Source organism: Syngnathus typhle, linkage group LG5 (assembly GCF_033458585.1).
Source record: "Syngnathus typhle isolate RoL2023-S1 ecotype Sweden linkage group LG5, RoL_Styp_1.0, whole genome shotgun sequence".
In the NCBI taxonomy this organism is placed as follows: Eukaryota; Metazoa; Chordata; class Actinopteri; order Syngnathiformes; family Syngnathidae; genus Syngnathus; species Syngnathus typhle.
Window position 1 is genome coordinate 3,493,659 of NC_083742.1, and position 19,291 is coordinate 3,512,949.

At 47.6% G+C, this 19,291-nt stretch overlaps 1 protein-coding gene across 12 annotated transcripts in view; it reads right to left on the reverse strand.

Moving 5' to 3' along the window:
- Positions 1-19,291, reverse strand: part of ehmt1a (euchromatic histone-lysine N-methyltransferase 1a) — a 182,477-nt gene that overhangs the window by 126,458 nt on the left and 36,728 nt on the right. For 11 of the 12 annotated variants that reach the window (XR_009714438.1, XM_061278714.1, XM_061278713.1 and 8 more), the window contains one exon: positions 3,297-3,473. The exons of the other annotated variant lie outside the window; for it this stretch is intronic. Coding sequence is in view for 9 of the 11 variants with exons in the window: in XM_061278714.1 (XP_061134698.1) it covers positions 3,297-3,473 (177 nt within the window). In the remaining 2 variants the exon portion in view is untranslated. The remainder of the gene's footprint in view (positions 1-3,296; positions 3,474-19,291) is intronic. 12 annotated transcript variants of the gene reach the window in all.

The window sequence follows — 19,291 nt, forward strand, 5'->3', positions numbered from 1 at the left end:
AAAGCGACGGCCCTCAATGTCAACTTTGCTCGTTTTCTTTGCAGTCGCCATGGCAGAAATGAGCGGAGAAGGGTGGGGCTGACACCTTTTGGTAATAGAAGTAATTACAGTTTCACGTTTCATGATTTTTTTGTATTCAGTTTGACAGTGCAGACAGGCCATAAATAATACATTATAAGACCGTAGCTGCGGGCCGTATGAAATCTGACCAGGGGCTGGATTTGGCCCGCGGGCCGGACTTGGGCTAAGTCGGTCGCTACTCGCTTCGTTATTATTGTTTTGTTTAGTAGTCTCGCAGAAGACCCACATAAAATTCCAAGTGTTTACTGCAGACAACTAACACAAACTGTGTATCGTAATTTAATAATTATTCACCAATACAGAACAATTAACTGCCATATATTGGCAACGGGCGGGATAGTCTATTTATATTGTTTTTGAGAAAATGCTGTGATTATTTTGTATTTCTTTATTTCCCCCACTATCTCTGAACATTTTAAACAGGCACTGCACAGCCGGGCCACAGTGTAAAAAATAAGTCTTTGGTCAAAATAAAAACAAAGATGTAACAATTTCCATGTGCATATATATATATTTCAATTCAGCTATTGGTGAGCACATGCCACAAGACTTCTGAATAAGGACAAAAAAGTTACAAACTTTAACTGACAATTGTTTTTTGTTTTTCACACTGAGCAAACAGCTCAGTGGAAAGACTCTGTGCTGATTATGAAGGTGTGTTCAACGAGGGTCGGAAAATAAAGCTCTATCGTATTTTCACGTTTATTAGGCGCGGGTTAACGTCTTTCCTCAAAATGTGCGGCGCGCCCTATCATGCGGTGGCCCTGATGTGTGTTGTTGTTGTAAGGCGGACGTATTAAAGAGCGCCATGAAAACGTTATAGGGAGAATTGGGGGCGTGGACCACCTTTGTGTGCGTGTTGTTGTTGTTGTAAGGCGGACGTAGTAGAGAACGCCATGAAAAAGTTGAAGGGGGAAGTGTGGGCAGTAGAAGTGTGGGCGTGGATTGTATATGCGTCATGCAAAACATCGTTATGACAACAGTGAAAATGGCAAAGAGACAGGCGTATTAAGCACAGTTCAAACTGAAGGCCATCAGCTACGCGGAAGAGCATGGAAATCGAGCAGCCGCGAGAGAATTTGAAATCGACGAATCGATGGTTCGCAAGCGGAGGAAGCTGGAAAACGAGCTCCGACAGGTCAAGAAGACGCAGCTGAATTTCCATGGACGTAAGGCGAGGTGGACCGAATTAGAGGAAAGTCTCGAACACTGGATCATCGAGCAAAGAACTGCAGCAAACGCATCGCCGACAAACACATCCAGCCCAGCCACATCACCAACATGGACGAGGTGCCGCTCACTTTCGACACCCCGGTGAATCACACTGTGGAGAAGAAAGGGACCAAAACGATTGCGATACGCACAACGGGATACAAAAAGTCGTCTTTTACTGTTGTGCTTGGCTGCCATGCTAATGGACAGAAACTGCCGCCTATGGTGATTTAAAAAAAAAAAAAAAAAAAAAAAAAAAAAAAAAAGACTTTGCCTAAAGAGAAGTTTCCAGCAGGAGTCATCATTAAGGCAAATGAAAAGGGTTGGATGGATGAGGAAATGATGACTGAGTGGCTTAGGGAGGTGTATGTGAGGAGACCAGGTGTTTTTTTCCACCAATCACCATCGCTGTTGATCTGTGACTCTATGCGTGCCCATCTCACAGCCGATGTGAAAAAACTGGTGAACCAAATGAACGCCGAGGTTGTTGTCATTCCGGGAGGCACGACAAAGCAACTCCAACCGCTGAACGTTCAAAGTAAAGCACGCCATGGAAAGTGACAGTGAAGAATGTGAACCTGGCATGTCAGTTGGAGATTTCAATCCGGAAACAGAGGATGATGACTTTGATGGGTTCAATTGAGGACCATTACCGGTAATAAAAATGTGAATACCAAACTCAGTTTTGCTCCCGCGTCATTTTTAAATACGCACACTTGTATGCTTGTGTGTGTGTGTGTGTGTGTGTGTGTGTGTTGTTGATAAGTGAAAATGTAAATGAGAACGTTTACGGGTGAAGTGTGGGTGTGGATTTGCAGTGTGTGCGTGCGTGGATTGTATATATAAAACTCGCGCCCTATGAGCCTTTGCTCATATGTGTGTTAAACACAGTCATGGCACACGACTGAGACTGCGCCTTTTATTACAGTGCGTCTTTTGAACGTGAAAATACGGTACATGAGTAGTAGATAGCATTAGGTCTACTGTATCCTTGGTTTTTAAGATACGCCTCCTTGCTGAGTTGGAGATCTGATGTCAGGAAGATGGTTGATTAAAATTTGGAGAGATGCAAATTCTCACATTTCTGGTAGAACTTATATATATATTATATATACATCAGCCATTGCAGCACAACATGCGCTTTCGGCTACAGTCCATGGCTGTTCCTATGGAAGAGGAACATTAATCCTGTGTAGTGCTGGATTTTTTTGTTGCCTTAAGTGCAGGGGACAAATCGTGGCTCTTATGAAACTCTGGGGGACCCCGCCATACCCAGTGCCATTTGCACCTATGAACACGCGAGTCTTGTTCTTTTATTCAACTTTAAATGGGTTTTACCATCTTCTAACATTGATATTATATTGATTGAACTACCACGCAAAATGTACTTACTATATAGGGAATTGCACTAACAGAAATGGTTAGCCTGCGTTTGGTCTCATTGCAGCATTAGAACGCTAAATTTCAGAATGACTCACTTACAGAAACCTACTTTGAAATGCCGCAGAGAACAGAGCTCTTCTTCGTCTGTGTAATTTCACAATAGATATGCAGCCAATTCAGGGACCCAACTATTCATGTGCAAGCAATTAGAATGAACATTTCTGGTAATATGTCACATAATTGTCAGTTTCTAAAGCTAGGGTAAAGACAGGCAACTTACGAATATAGCCTCTGCACAGAAATGCTACCTTATTTTGCCAACTTTAGCAAATGGCAGGCCAAAGTCCCTGTCAGACATTGTAATGTTAAGGTAATTGATGTGGAGCTGTTGAGTATTATTTAGCACGTTTTCTTATTTTTCTTCTTAGATCAAGATTATGCAACCACTTTGTATTGGTCAATCCCATAAATACTTTGGGGACTGTACTGTGACAAAATGTAGAACATTTTAGGGTACGAGTACCTTTGAAAACCACTGTAGAGGCTTTGTGTTGGGGGAGTCAAAAATAACTAAACCAGTGGCTTTGTAGGGAAGCAAAATAAGAAATTTGTTCTCTTACTTTAACATAGTATTCAATCTTTATGAGGTCGCACCCAACAAGGGATGACTGCGGAAGAGGAGGAACAATGATCTGCTCCTTCCACTCTATCTCCTTGCCAGCCTTAACTTGTCCCCCCTCCAACTCTGCAATGACCCTCACGTCATGGGTGGTTTTTTTTGTCTGATAGGTCACTCTCTGAAACAAAAGGACATAGTGATTTACAAGCTTAACTTACTGAATAAGAGTCACTTCAAACCATCATGTTTTAATTTATCACATTACTGAAACTTTTTGTTCCTTATTGAAAGTGAATGAATGAATGAAAATGTATTTATTTACACCATCGTTAGTATTTCTTTCATATGCGGGCGGGCGGGCGGGCGGGCGGGCGGGCGGGCGGGCGGGCAGGCAGGCAGGCAGACAGACAGACAGACAGACAGACAGACAGACAGACAGACAGACAGACAGACAGACAGACAGACAGACAGACAGACACTCATTATACACATACACACTCTCAACCCAGCTAATTCTGGAAATGTGGATTTAATTATAGGTTTATAAAAGAAAGCTAAAAAGATGTTTTTATAATTGGAGCTAGATGGCATGACCTTTAAGGCTTCATCCATTTTGTTCCAAATCTGAGGTCCCCTACAAGAAACACTCATACTGGTGCGCACACATCTGCGGTATTTCCCTAGGATGTGTGTTTTAACTCACGTCTGATAGGAATGCTGGGGTCTAGTTATGGGGATGAGACTGCATAGTATGTGGTTTCTCTTGTTCACAACTTGAAACATAACACATGCATTATGAAATTCATTCAGCTCAGGTAAAGGTAAAGACCCAATGATAATCACACACACATCTGGGTGTGGTGAAATTTGTCTCTGCATTTAACCCATCCCCAAAGGGAGCAATGAGCAGCAGCGGTGCCGCACCCGGGAATCATTTGGTGATCTAACCCCCCAATTCCAACCCTTAATGCTGAGTGCCAAGCAGGGAGGCAATGGGTACCATTTTTTATAGTCACTGGTATGACCCAGCAGGGGTTTGAACCCACAACCTTCCAGTCTCAGGGAGACTACCACTAGGCCACTGAGCTGGTAGTCTTAGTAACTCAAAATGGCGTAAGAGAGGGAAGGGATGGAGAATTAAACAGAGCCCTAATGACTTTCTTTTGTAGAGATTGAAGTTTTTTAAGGTGACTAGAGAAGGTGTTGCCCCATATGACATTGCAATAGTTAAGATGAGGTTCAAATAGAGTAGGGGTGTCCAAACTTTTTGCAAGGAGGGCCATATTTAGTAACGTGAAGGGGCCCGGGTGCCAATATTTTTTTGCGGTTCTCTTCCGGGGGGGGGCGGCTGCTAATGGGACGTCGAACGCTGCGCGCTCGCTTCTCTTCCGGGGGGTTGTTAATGGGACGTCGAACGCTGCGCGCTCGCTTCTCTTCCGGGGGGTGCGAATGGGACGTCGCTTCTCTTCGGGGGGTGGGGGTCAAAGTCAAAGTCAGCTTTATTGTCAATCTCTTCACATGTCAAGACACACAAAGAAACCGAAATTACATTTCCTCTATCCCACGGTGACGAGACACAGCACACGATAGACATACAAGTAAACGACACAAAATAAAAACAAGAAGGCACAAACCATAAATAATAGGAGTGATGAATAAATAATAAATAAACAAATAAACCAATAAATAAGAGGAGAAAAAACGGAGCAAGTGTGCATACAGTAGACAGTAAGCATAGCAAGCTAATGGGACGTCGAACGCTGCGCGCTCGCTTCTCTTCCATTTGTGTTGAAACTGAGAAGTGCAACAGAGTTGAGCTCAAGCTTCTTGTGCGGGCCATATTCAATTATGTTTTCAGAATTTGCTGCGGGCCAATAAAAACTGGACCGCGGGCCGCAGTTTGCCCGCGGGGCGTAGTTTAGACACCCCTGAAAGAGTTTTGTATAAAATACGGAGAACTGACTGAGGGAGGAAATGTCTGACTTTGTATAATAAACAAACATATTTTGATCATTTAGATACAAGGTGATCTATGTGACATTTAAAGTTGAGTGAGTCATCTATGAAGACCCACAGGAATTTTGTGGCATGGACTCTTTTAATTTCTTCCCCACTAATGACAATTTGGCAGCGATCTACATTTTTAAACTGTTTATTTGAATTACAAATCATGTAATTGGTTTTACTAATATTTAAAGTCAATTTATTGCATCTGAACGAATCATCGACTTTAATTACCGTTTTTTTCCGTGTATAATGCGCGAATTGGCGACACATTGTTCGATGCGATGGTGCAATCCTTGATGGTGTGTTATTGTCAAATATTGTTTGTTTTTTAAACTCCATTGCGGACCGGACGTCATACGGAGGCAGTATCACTGCGCATGCGCACTATGGATCCGATGCGCAGAACGGATGCGCAAGACACGTCAGCTATATAAAGAGCGAGAGTTCAGTTTTCTTCCTATTAGTTTTAATCAGGGCTGTGAACTCGGTCGGATTTTTGCACCGAGTCCGAGTCTGAGTCCGGCCTCTTGGCCATGAGTCTGAGTCCGGCTTGTCAGGCACAGAGCAGGGAGAGGACTCGAACGCAGAGTTGGAAAGTTCACGGGCTTTATTGTCTCTGCGGATGACCGCTCCAAACAAAAGGCGCCTCGCAAGGAGGGAAAAACGTGACAACAAAAAGTGCCTCACACGAGGAAAAAGGGGATAAACAAAAGCGCCTCTACTCGAGGAAAAAAACGGGCCGGGAACAGCAAACAAAAGGCGCCTCACGAGGAGGGAAAAAACAAGGCAAGTTCGCACGGGCAAGGCTCGGGAAATAGCTGGGGCTATGGAGTCGCTGGTGGTCATGGCTCGCAAGACGCACTGGCACAAGGCGATGGGAAGACGCGGACTAAATAGACATACGGAGGAGGGCGGACACAGGTGCAGACAATCAGGGCGGGTGACACAGGTACACGTAGTTATCATAACGGGGATGTCAAGTGGGCGGGAGTGCAGAGGAAATGCAGAGGTCGTATACAAAAATAAAACAGGAAGTGATAACAGGACAAAACAAAACAATCTACCAAACCCGACAGCATGACACGGCTGTCCATTTTTTCTGTTAATTCATGTGACTGCTTAGTCTTTATTTAAGGCTAATTTAGATCAAAATCTAAATAATTACAACAGTTTTGTGATGGCTTTGTCTTTATTAAACATATAAACGAATACAATAAACAGATACTTTCAAGTTTTAATCATTAATTACACCATTATAGCTCAGACATTTATCTAAACACAAATAATTAGTGACGACCCCTTATTTGGAAAGCGAAAAACCCATGTCGTACGGCGTCAGCACTATGTTGTTTTCAATAAAAACATGCACTCACGTTTGCGTCAGTCAATTTTAATTTTTATAAAGGATTATTCTCATTTGATGCCATCCGCGTTCTGCGATTGAAGCGTCGTACAGACGGAACACTCATTCACTTCACCAAAACGCAACAATATAATTACGTGAGCTCTTTGCATAAACATCGTTGCAAAGAAACTCCTCTTTTTGGGTACAGGCTACAAGGAGTATATATTACAAAGGAGACTTTCTACTTAATTGTGATCATCATTCATCCATCCATCCATTTTATTTTATTACTCAGGTATTTTCAAAGCAAATTAATATTGTTGCATTTATTAATTTGCTTTAACATGACAGCGCAATATAATTAAAAGCTGACACGATAGCAATGTCAAACGTGTTCATTTAAGAAAAAGCCACACACGTTTTGTGATCAAATCTTTCATAACGAAAATGATTTGAGTGAATTGATTTTACAATTTTTATCCCCCCTCCCCACCATCTGTCACTTTGCTTGGGACAAAAGGAGCCTTCAGAACTGAAATTTTGTCTCAATTATTCATTCAAATCAATTCACTCAAATCATTCTCGTTATGAAAGATTTGATCACAAAACGTTTCCGTCTGTACGACTGGTTTTTGAATGCACCCCGCTTCAATGGCAGAACGCGGATGAATTTAAAGACATGAATTGAGAATAATCCTTTATAGAAATTAAATTTGACTGACGCAAACGTGAGTTCATGTTTTTATTGAAAACAACATAGTGCTGACGCCGTACGACGCCGTACGACATCGGTTTTTCGCTATAATTCGGTATAATTTGACGTAGTCCAAACGCACCCAAAGTTAAGGTTTCATGGGAATATTATTGTCATAATTGTCTGGACCATATATGATATTTGTTTAATGGTAGTTATTGATAGATCTTGAAGATGTCAAGTTATAGGTGCATATAGCACGTTCATTGTAAGAGGGGAAGAGATGTTGTGTATTTTGGGCTAACTCAAATTCCGTAGTAGAAAAACCCCGGAAGTGGGATGGCCGCATTCTGTGTTATTGTGGTACGCCCTGAGAACGCACTGTGAGTAAGGAATAAAGCAGTTATCATTCACGTCGTTGTCCGACCTATTCTTGCTATCTAAGAACCTGGAAAATAGTAAGGATATAACATATATCACGGGTCATTACGGCGAGTTTGGTGGAGTCTTTACTGCTTCTTACAAGTCCTACCGCGCTGACTGTAACGTGACACTCTCTGGCTGCGTCTTGCCTCTTTTTTTTTTTATTGTCGGACTCGGTGGACTCGGTCAAAATCAGCACTGAGTCCGAGTCCGGCAAAAATGACCGAGTCCGAGTCCCCGAGTCCGAACCGAGTCCACAGCCCTGGTTTTAATTCACAGTTTAATTAGCAGTTTCAATCAGAAAATAACAAAATGCGTATTACAGGTAATATTTTATTTCACAACACTTTGCCTTGTTCCTTTCGTCTCTGCTGTTCACTTCAAACACGCTCAATACGAACACAATGCTCTCGTATCAGACGCTTGCTCGATCACCTGCTCGTTTGCTGTCACAATGTACCCTACACAAATCCGAAACATTTGTTGCGGCTCCGAATCACGACGAGGGGCAAGTTTTGGTTTCCAAGGGTGTTTTTATTCCTTTTCAACGTCTCTCCCATACAGAGCCGCCTTTTTCACATGTCCGCACGCCTTTTTCACATGTCCGCACTGATCGCGGTGGTGCATTTACGGGCAGTCGGAGAAATCAACGCCAACAAAAAAAGAAATACATCCAGCCTTGTTAAGACCATACCAAAAACTATAAAAATGGGACCCATTGCCTCCCTGCGTGTGTGACGATCATTGGGACTTAAAAAAAAAAAAAAAAAAAATTGGGTGCGTATTATACATGGGTACAGGCTTTTTTCCAGCATCAACATGCCATTTTTAGGGTGCGTATTATACATGGGGGCGCATTATACACAGAAGAAAACGGTAGTTCTGTATTTACAGAATCTTGTAAGATTTCTAAACTTTCATGTGATGCAAATTAGTTAGCGTTGTCAGCAAATATAATTTTATGAAAGATTGTGGAGGAGTTTACAAAATCATTTATGTATAAAATAAATAGAGAAAGATTGGCCCCAAAATAGATCCCTGGGGGAGCCCACAGGTTGTATGCTTGCAAGAGGATTAATTGTCATTTACATAGACATATTGTTCTTTATTGTCCAACTTTTGAACCAGTCAAGTGCGACACCTCTTATTCAAAGTAAAAGTCAAAGTCTGCTTTATTGTCAATTTCTTCACGTCAAGACACACAAAGAGATCGAAATTACGTTCCCACTATCCCACGGTGACAAGACATAGCACACAATATACATACAAGTAAACAACACAAAAAGTAAAAACAAGAAGGCACAAACAATGAATAAATAAGAGTGATGAATCAATAATAAATAAACTAATAACATAACAAATAAGAGGCGCAAAATGGAGCAAGTGTGCATACAGCAGACGGTCAGAATATAGCGCAAAAGTACAGGACGCTACGCAGAAGGGGGAGAGAGTTCAGGATCCTAACAGCCTGGAGTATGAAGCTGTTGGTGAGTCTGGTGGTGCGGGAGCGCCGGCTCCCGTACCTCTTCCCAGAGGGCAGAAGATCAAACAAAGAGTGAGCGGGGTGACTCACATCACTCACAATCGTGGTCGCCTTGTGGGTGAGATGGGAGGTGTAAATCAAAGTCAAAAAAGTCAAAGTCATCTTTATTGTCAATCTCTTCACATGTCAAGACACACAAAGAAACCGAAATTACGTTTTCTCTATCCCACGGTGACGAGACATATTACACGATAGACATACAAGTAAACGACACAATATAAAAACAAGAAGGCACAAACAATAAATAATAAGAATGATGAATAAATAATAAATAAACAGATAACACAATAAATAAGAGGAGCAAAACGGAGCCAGTGTGCATACAGCAGACAGTAATGCGTACCGCAAAAGTACAGGAGGAGTGAGCGGGGTGACTCACATCTCTCACAATCGTGGTCGCCTTGCGGGTGAGATGGGAGATGTCCTTCAGGGAGGGGAGTGAAGCACCAATAATCTTACCAGCCGTGTTCACTATGCGCTGCAGGGCCTTCAAGTTGTATTCAGTGCAGCTACCACCCCAAACAGTGATACAACTGGAGAGGACGCTCTCAATGGTGCCACGGTAGAATGCAGACCGTTGCAGTCTCTCTCCACCACAGCACCGTCGATGGTCAGTGGCAGGTGTTGGGTGTGACCCTTCCGGAAGTCAACAACAATCTCCTTGTTCTTGTTGACGTTCAGCAGTAGGCTGTTTTCCCTGCACCACGGGGCCAGAAGGTCAACCTCCGACCTGTACTGAGTCTTTTCGCCCCCAGTGATGAGACCCACCAGAGTTGTGTCGTCGGCATATTTCAGCACGCGGTTGCTACCGTAAGTTGCAGTGCAGTCATGCGTCAGCAGGGTGAAGAGCATCAGACTGAGCATGCAGCCTTGGGGGGCCCCCGTGCTCAGCGTGATGCTGGCGGAGATTTCGTCGCCAACACGTAACACCCGAGGCCTCTGACAGAGGAAGTCCAGTAGCCAGTTGCAGAGGTAGGTACTGAGGCCCTGCTAGTCGACTTTGCAGATGAGACATTGTGGCACAATGGTGTTGAATGCAGAACTGTAGTCCACAAACAGCAATCTCACATACGAGTCCCTTCTCTCCAGGTGGGTGAGGGCTGAGTGGAGGGCAGAGCAGATGGCATCCTCAGAGGACCGTTTGGGTCGGTACGCAAACTGGAAGGGGTCTACGGTCGGGGGGAGAATGGATCTGATGTGCTCCATGACAAGCCGCTCAAAGCACTTCATGATGATGGGCGTCAGTGCCACGGGGCGGTAGTCAATGAAGCAGGAAGGAGCAGGTTTCTTCGGCACAGGTACGATGGTGGCAGCCTTGAAACATGAAGGGACGATGGCCTGCTGCAGGGGAATGTTAAAGATGTCAGCTCGCCAGCGCAGTCCTTCAGCGCTTGACCTGGGATGTTGTCAGGGCTCGCCGCCTTACGGGTGTTGATAGTGGCAAGCGCCCTGCTCACGCTATCGGCAGAGAAGCACAGGGGCTGCTCGTGTGGAGGGGGAGGGGTCTTCAGCGGGCAAGTGCTGTTCTGAGCGTCGAAGCGAGCAAAGAAGCAGTTCAGATCGTTGAGCAGACGGATGTCGCCCTCACAGCTCTGCGGCGCGGGCTTGTAGTCCGTGATGGTGTGAATGCCCTGCCATAGGCAGCACGGAGCGTCCCTGCTGTCCTTGAAGTGGGCGGTAATCTTGCAAGAGAATGCCCTCTTCGCTTCCTTGATGCCCCGGGACAGGTCAGCCCTCGCTGTTCTCAAGCCAGCCTCATCCCCCACTCTGAAGGCTTTGTCCCTGGGCCTCAGCAGCCTGAGGACAGCCCCTGTCAGCCATGGCTTCCAGTTAGCCCGAGTGACGATGAATTTAGTGTGGGTCACATCATCAATGCACTTCGTGATGTAAGAGGAAACAGAGTCAGTAAACCCCTCTATGTGCAAGTGGCTGCCTGCTTAAACATACCATACAACATTATACCATAATGTTGTAACTTGTGTAATAAAATGTCGAAATTAATGGTATCAAAAGCCTTTGATAGGTCCAAGAAGATACCAATGCCATCAATGCCATATTTCCCCTCCTCAATGCAGTGTCACGAGTGGGTGCCGCCGGCCGCTCGGCCACACCCCTCTATCACCCTGATCACCGGCACCTGGCGCTGGCTCATCAGGAGGGCTATATTAGCGTGACCAGCGCAATTCCAGTTGTCAGCTTGTCTCGTCATGTCCTTGTCCGCATCGATCTTAGAAAGCTTGACTCCATGTTTCCTGGTGATTCTGTCCTTGTCTTGTCAGTCTTGTCTCACTTTTGCATCAGCAGTCGCCCGCTCCAGAAGCGTTCTGTCATCCAGCCACCCACACCCAGCGAATACAGCCTCACCCGTCCACCGCTCCAAGACTCCATCGATCCTCTTCCTTTTCACAATAAAGTCTGATCGCTCTGCACATGGCTATACTGTCTAATCCTTACAGTACAAGCTGACCATCACCATTACGTCATATGATGGCGCCGCGGATGGCAGCCACGGTGAGTCGCTCTCTGTTTATTAGTCTTATTTTGTGTGTTTTCTGTGTCCTCTGCTGTCCATCCCGGATCACTTTTACCAGAGAAGCTCTGTTAAACATCGGACAGACCTCTTCTGGTATTTTCTCTCCTGTTCTCTCCGATTCAGACTGTTTGTCGGAGATTCTAGCCGGAGCGGCGGTGCTGTACAAGCTAGCGCGACGACGGCGGCGCGGAAAGCGAGCCGGAGCACTCGTAAGGCTGAGGTAGAAAGGGTTCCGTTCTGCCCTACCGTCAATTCATCTGGCGAATGTCCGCTCCCTGGCGAACAAGATGGATGAACTGCTGCTCCTCACTTCAAGGAACACGGACTTCAGCAGATCCGCTGCGCTGTTCTTTGTGGAAACGTGGCTTAGCGAACGAACCCCCCACCACGCCGTGGAGCTAGCCGGGTTCAGGCTAATGCGAGCAGATCGCAGCGCGGAGCTCTCCGGAAAATCAAAGGGAGGTGGTCTCTGTTTCTACATTAATGAACGTTGGTGTACTGATGTCACGGTGTTGAAAGAGTTTTGCAGCCCTCTCCTAGAAACACTTTTCATAAACTGCCGGCCGTTCTATTCACCACGGGAGTTCTCCTCGATCGTCATGGCGGCTGTTTACATCCCACCACACGCACGTGCGAGTGAAGCCACGCAGATGCTGGCTGACCAGGTAACAGACATGGAGAAACTTCTACCAAACTCACTAATCATTGTTCTGGGTGATCTTAACAGGGCGAACCTCGCACACGAACTCCCCAGATACGGACAGCACGTAACGTGTCCCACCAGAAGGGCACAGACTCTGGACCACTGCTACACCGTGATCAAGGATGCATACCACTCTGCGGCTCGTGCAGCTTTAGGACTCTCGGACCACTGTCTAGTTCTTCTGATCCCGGCCTACAGGCAGAAACTAAAAACTTCTAAGCCTGTGGTGAGGACTGTGAGGAAGTGGACAGTGGAGTCAAGGCAGGACCTCCAAGCCTGCTTTGACTGCACCGATTGGGGTGCTTTCAAAGCTGCAACTTCAGACTTGCATGAACTCACTGACACTGTCACATCATACATCAGTTTTTGTTAGGATCTGTGTGTGCAGACTAAGACCTTCTGCACGTACAACGACAAACCTTGGTTTACACCGAACCTCAGGAGGCTGCGCAAAGTCAAGGAGGAGGCCTACAGGAGCGGCGACCGCGAGCTGTTCAGGCAGAACAGAAACACACTGAACCGAGAGGTCAGGAAAGCCAGGAGGTGTTACGGGGAGAACCTGAAGAGACACCTCTTTGCCAATCCTGATCCCTCAACGGTGTGGAAAGATCTGCAGAGCATCACGGGCTACAAGAAACGAACCCCCCGTCCTGTAGAGAGCCCAAGGCTTGCTAACCAGCTAAACAAGTTCTACTGCAGGTTTGATCGGTCCTCCCACACAACGGGACCTCCCGTAGCACAATCTACATACTCACCTCTCCCCACAACTGCTCTGTCCACACCTCTATCATCGTTGTCACCCACTCACTCTCTTGCAGAGGCTGCGCCCACACTCCAGGTCCGCGAGGAGGAAGTGCGCCAGATGTTCCGGAGCAAAAGACCAGGAAGGCCCAGACGGCGTGTCACCTTCCTGCTTGAAAGTCTGCGCTGAGCAGCTGGCGCCCACCGTTGCACGGATCTTCAACCGTTCTCTGGAGCTGTGTGATGTGCCCTCATGCTTCAAGAGCTCCACCATCGTTCCAGTGGCCAAGAAGCCCGCCATCACAGGTTTGAATGACTATAGACCCGTCGCACTGACATCTGTGGTCATGAAATTGTTCGAGAGGTTAGTGCTGAACCACCTGAAGGAGGTCACGGGCCCCCTGCTTGACCCCCTCCAGTTTGCCTACGGGGCAAACAGGTCAGTGGATGATGCGGTCAACATGGGACTGCACTACATCCTGCACCACCTGGACACCCCAGGAACGTACGCCAGGATCCTGTTCGTGGACTTCAGCTTGGCGTTCAACACCATCACCCCTGACATCCTCCAACAGAAGCTCATTCAGCTTGCGGTGCCTGCCTCCACCTGTCAGTGGATCACCAGCTTCCTGACCAACAGGAGACAGCGTGTGAGGCTGGGGGGCATCACATCTGACACCCGGACCACCAACACTGGAGCCCCTCAAGGGTGCGTCCTCTCCCCACTGCTCTTCTCTCTCTACATCAATGATTTCTCCTCAGGTGAAGCTCCTGAAGTATGCAGACGACACCACTCTCATCGGACTGATCCAGGACGGTGATGAGACTGCTTACAGACAGGAGGTGGAGCGGCTGGTCCACTGGTGCAGTGAAAACCATCCGGAGCTGAACCCGCTCAAGATCGTGGAGGTGACAGTGGATTTCAAGCGAGACCCTTCACCACTTTTACCCCTCACTATCCGCAGTAATACTATTATCTCCACAGACACCTTCAAGTTCCTGGGAACCACAATCTCTCGGGACCTGAAATGGACCGGCCACATAGACTGTCCGGAAGAAGGCCCAGCAGAGGCTGTACTTCCTGAGACAGCTCAAGAAGTTCAACCTGCCGCGAGTGCTTCTGAAGACCTTCTACACTGTCTTCATCCAGTCTGTCCTCTGCACCTCCATCACTGTCTGGTTTGGATCGGCCTCCAAACAAGACAAGCACAGACTACAACGGACAATCAGAACTGCAAAAAAGATCATTGGAATCAACCTCCCATCTATCCAAGACTTGTACGTGTCCAGGACCAGGAATCGGGCAAGGAACATCTCTACAGACCCTTCTCACCCAGGTTGCAGTCTGTTTGAACTACTCCCCTCCGGACGGCGTTATAGAGCTCGGTACGCCAAAACCAGCAGACACAGAGACAGCTTCTTCCCCCAGGCTGTTGCTCTGATGAACTCACACCACTCATAGAGTCTCAGAGACATTACTGTGCAATAACATCCTGCTCTTCACACCTTTTTGAATTTGTCTACACTGTTTTTGCCATTATTCACATGTCCTGACTGTTAGTCACCTAAATGTTGAACAGAGGGTGTGTTTTTACCGAAGTCAAATTCCTTGTTTGGCACGCTCAAACATGGCGAATAAAAACTCTTGAATCTTGAATCACTATGCAGCCAGCAAGCGATCAGACGGCATTGATCCAACTGGAGGAAGCAGAGACCGCCGTCAGCAGCCTGTCAGCAGATCTCCTAACCCTGATTTTGATTGGCCAGTAACAGCAAATAGAGCAGCAACGGCAAGAAATGTCGCAGATCCTGGGCAGCCTCCAAGGGCTGCCAATCCATAATTCACCCGTAGACGCTGCCTCGGTTGCGCCGGCGCCCGTCTCCACTCCTACGCCCAGTCCCAGAAGCCAGACAACTCGTTGATGTTCCGGAACCCCGCCTGGGTAACCTTGAGAAGTTCAGCGGCGATCCCAAGTATGTCCGGGCTTTCATGACAGACTGCCGCATCATGTTCGGTCTTCAGCCGGTCACCTTTGCTTCCGAACCAGCCAAGGTGGGGTTTGCTTTGGGCCACCTCCTGGGCGAGGCACGTCTTTGGGGTCTGGCCGAGTATGAAAGAGGGTCCTCTGCATGTGACACGCTCGCTGCCTTCGCGGAGGAACTGCTTCGGCTGTTTGATCTGGGCTCTGCCGCTGAGGATGCAGCCGAGCTGGCGATGCTGCGCCAGGGTCGTTGCTCTGTGGCCGAATACACCCTAAAGTTCCAGACGCTGGCAGGAAGCAGTCCTTGGAACACCCCGTCCCTGGTAAGCACCTTCCTCCACGGGCTCGCAGACTATATGAAGGACGGGATGGTGGCATACAATCGCCCTTGAACCCTGGAGGAGGCGATGGACCTTTTTATCACCTTTTTGCACATTTTTATCGCCGCTTCATCCGCGGATACAGCACAGTGGTTGCTCCTCTCACTGCTCTCACCAGCCCCACCTCTCCGTACAAATGAACGGAGCCAGCGGAGCACGCCACACGGAGAGCTGAAGAGCTGAAGCTTTACGACCGCCCAATCCTTCGGGTGCCAGATCCCGAGAGGCAATTTGTGGTCGAGGTCCGACGCCTCGAACGTGGGCATCGGAGGGCTGCTGTCCCAGCGCTGCAGCCAAGACAATCGTCTCCATCCGTGTGCTTTCTTCTCACGCTGCTTGTCATCCGCAGAACGCAATGACGACATCGGCAACCGGGAACTCCTCGCTGTCAAGCTGGCTTTGGAGGAATGGCGGCATTGGCTAGAGGGCGCCGCCTCGTCGTTCAATGTTTGGACAGACCACCGTAACTTGGAGTACCTGCAATTGGCTAAGAGGCTGAATGCCAGGCAACCTCAGACAGCTCTGTTTTTTGATGGTTCTAACTTCTCGCTCTCCTACAGGCTGGCTTCCCGCAACGCCAAGGCAGACGCCCTGTCTCGCGTGTTCCCTAGTGGGGAGGAGGAGCGGGGCCCGGTCCCCAACATCCTTCCGAGCTCCGTTCGAGTCGCGACCCTGTCATGGGAGATTGAGCGCCAGGTGGAGGCCGCTTCGCGCAATCAACCCGGGCCCAGCAATTATCTGTAACCGCTGCAAGGCGTCGAATCGTACTCCAGCCGGATTACTCCAACCGTTGCCCGTTCCTCGGCGCCCCTGGTTCCACTTGTCGATTGACTTTGTCACGGGCCTTCCGCCCTCGGAGGGGAACACCGTGGTTCTTACAGTTGTGGACCACTTTAGTAAGATGACCCATTTTATTCCCCTGCCTAAGCTTCCGTCGGCGAAGCAAACGGCGTCCATTATGCTGTGGGAGATCTTTCGTTACCACGGTCTTCCGCGGGACATCGTGTCGGACCGAGGCCCACAATTCGCCTCTGCCTTCTGGACAGAATTCTGTCGGCTCGTCGGCGCCATGGCCAGCTTCTCCTCTGGGTTTCACCCGCAGTCAAACGGGCAAGCAGAGGGTCTTAACCAGAACTAGGAGTCCCTCTGATGCATGGCCGCTGAAGATCAGCACGGGTGGGCCAAACAGCTCCCATGGGTGGAGTATGCACATAATACCCTCCCCAGTTCAGCCACGGGGCTTTCGCTCTTCCAGTGCGTCTTTGGATACCAGCCGCCCCTGTTTGCCCACCAGGAGCGTAGTGCAGCGTGCCCGTCCGCCTTGGGCTGTGTTTGCCGCTGTCACCGAGCCTGGGCAAGAGCCCGGGTCTCTCTCCTCCGCTCAGTTGCAGGCTACACTCGCCAGGCGAACAAGCGGCGGATGCCGGTTCCGAGGTACAGCGTGGGACAGTACATGTGGCTCTCGACACGGGACTTGCCATTACGCTAGGGATCCCGCAAGCTGGCCCCTCGCTTTGTTGGTCCATTCCCTATACGCAAGTTGATCAGCCCGTCCGCCATTCGCTTGCGCCTCCCAGGTTCCATGAGAGTCCATCCCACATTCCATGTCTCTCGTGTGAAGACCGTGTTTGAGAGTCTGCTGGTCTCGGTGTCTGCTGCGCCGCCACCCCGGCTCGTCAAGGGGGAGCCGGTCTACACTGTCCGTTCCTTGCTCCAGTTGCGCCGCTGTGGCCGGGGTTTCCAGTACCTCGTGGACTGGGGGGGTTACGACGACGCGCACCACTCCTGGGTGCCGAGCCGTTGGATCCTCGACCCGTCACTCATCACGGAGTTTCACAGATGGCATCCGGACAGGCCGAGCCCTTGGCGGGGGCGTCCGAGACGGACGGAGTCCTGATCCCGCCCGCCCGTTCCGGTGGGTTGGGGGGGGGTGTTCTGGTGTCTCCTGGGGATGTCGGGGGCCGTCCCTTGTGGAGTTGGTTCTGTCACGAATGGGTGTTGCCGGCCGCTCAGCCATGCCCCTCTATCACCCTGATCACCAGCACCTGACGCTGGCTCATTAGGAGGGCTATATTAGCGCGACCAGCGCAACTCCAGTTGTCAGCTTGTCTCGTCATGTCCTTGTCCGCATCAATCTTAGAAAGCTTAACTCCCCGTTTCCTGGTGATTCTGTCCTTGTCTTGTCAGTCCTCTCCCGCTTTTGCAGCAGCAGTCGCCCGCTCCAGAAGCGTCCTGTCATCCAGCCACCCACGCCCAGCGAATACAGCCTCGCCTGTCCACCGCTCCAAGACTCCATCGATCCTCTTCCCTTTCACAATAAAGTCTGGTCGCTCTGCACATGGCTGAACTGTCTGATCCTTACATGCAGTCATTAATTTTTTTTGAAAAGATCAATCATTGGCATAAATGTCGTACTCTTTTTTTCTAAAACCAAACTGGGAAGGAACAAGAATATTCAGCATGTCAAGGTAGCCACTTAGTCTATTGTACACAACCTTCTCCATCACTTTAGAAAGAACTGGTAAAATAGAAATTGGTCGGTAGTTACTGAGGTCATTTTTGTCTCCAGGTTTAAAAATTGGGATGACCTTGGATATTTTCAACTTCTTGGGTACAGTCCCAGTAAGTAGGGAAAGATAAATACAATGGGCCAAAGGCTCTACAATAATGTGCGCAATGGCTTTTACCATTTTACCAGATAGTCCATCAATGCCAACAGTATGTGAGCTCTTCAAGTTAGAAATTATCTTAAAAGGTTCAGCAGGTGCCATGTACGTAAAAGGAATGACCATAGTTACCAGTGAGAAACTGTTTAAAAGATAATCCCTGTGGTTGCTTGATTTTCTTACTGAGGTTTAGACCTATTGAGGTAAAGTAATCATTTTAATTTTGTGCTAGAATCGCAGTGGTGTCATCAATATCAGGGAACGTAGTCTCCTCTTTAAGACTTAATTTAGCACATTCCAGGTCTCCTTGCAGTCCCCCTTCGATGCCTGTAAGAGCTGTGTGTGGTGTTGTCTTTTTCTTTTTCTTATATGTGTAAGTTTATTTTTATAGGAGATATATTTGTCTTTATTAAGGCTAGAAGGATTTTTCATGTAGACTTTGTACAGATTATTTTTACGTTTCATAGATTTTAGGATTCCCTGTGTTATCCAGGGGCTCTGGAGGGTAGTACTGCACCTAATAGTCTTCTCTGGAATGGTGATATTCACTGAATCTTGAATAATCTTGATTAAAATGTCATATGCTTCATTAGGAGTCCTACAAGTGTAGACCGGATCCCAGGACTTTGTAAGTGTACAGCAAAATGTTGTAATGTTCTTACATTTACAATTTTAGTATTTATTCTCGTGATTGGAGGTGAAGACCGGTTACTTGAGCCCCAAAATAATACAATGGGAAAATTATCTGTAAAACTCCTATTGACAATTTAGTACTTTGTATGTTTGTTATAAAATGATCAATGATTGTTTTTGATGACTTGGTCACATTAGTAAAGCAATTAATAGTGGGGAAGAAAGAGGAGAAATGAATAGTGTTAATAAAGTCTTGTTTAGCTCCATCTTCCTTGGATATGTCAATATTGAGATCACCAAGGAGGATGCAGTCTTTTTTCAGGTTGTTTACTTTGTGCAAGAGATC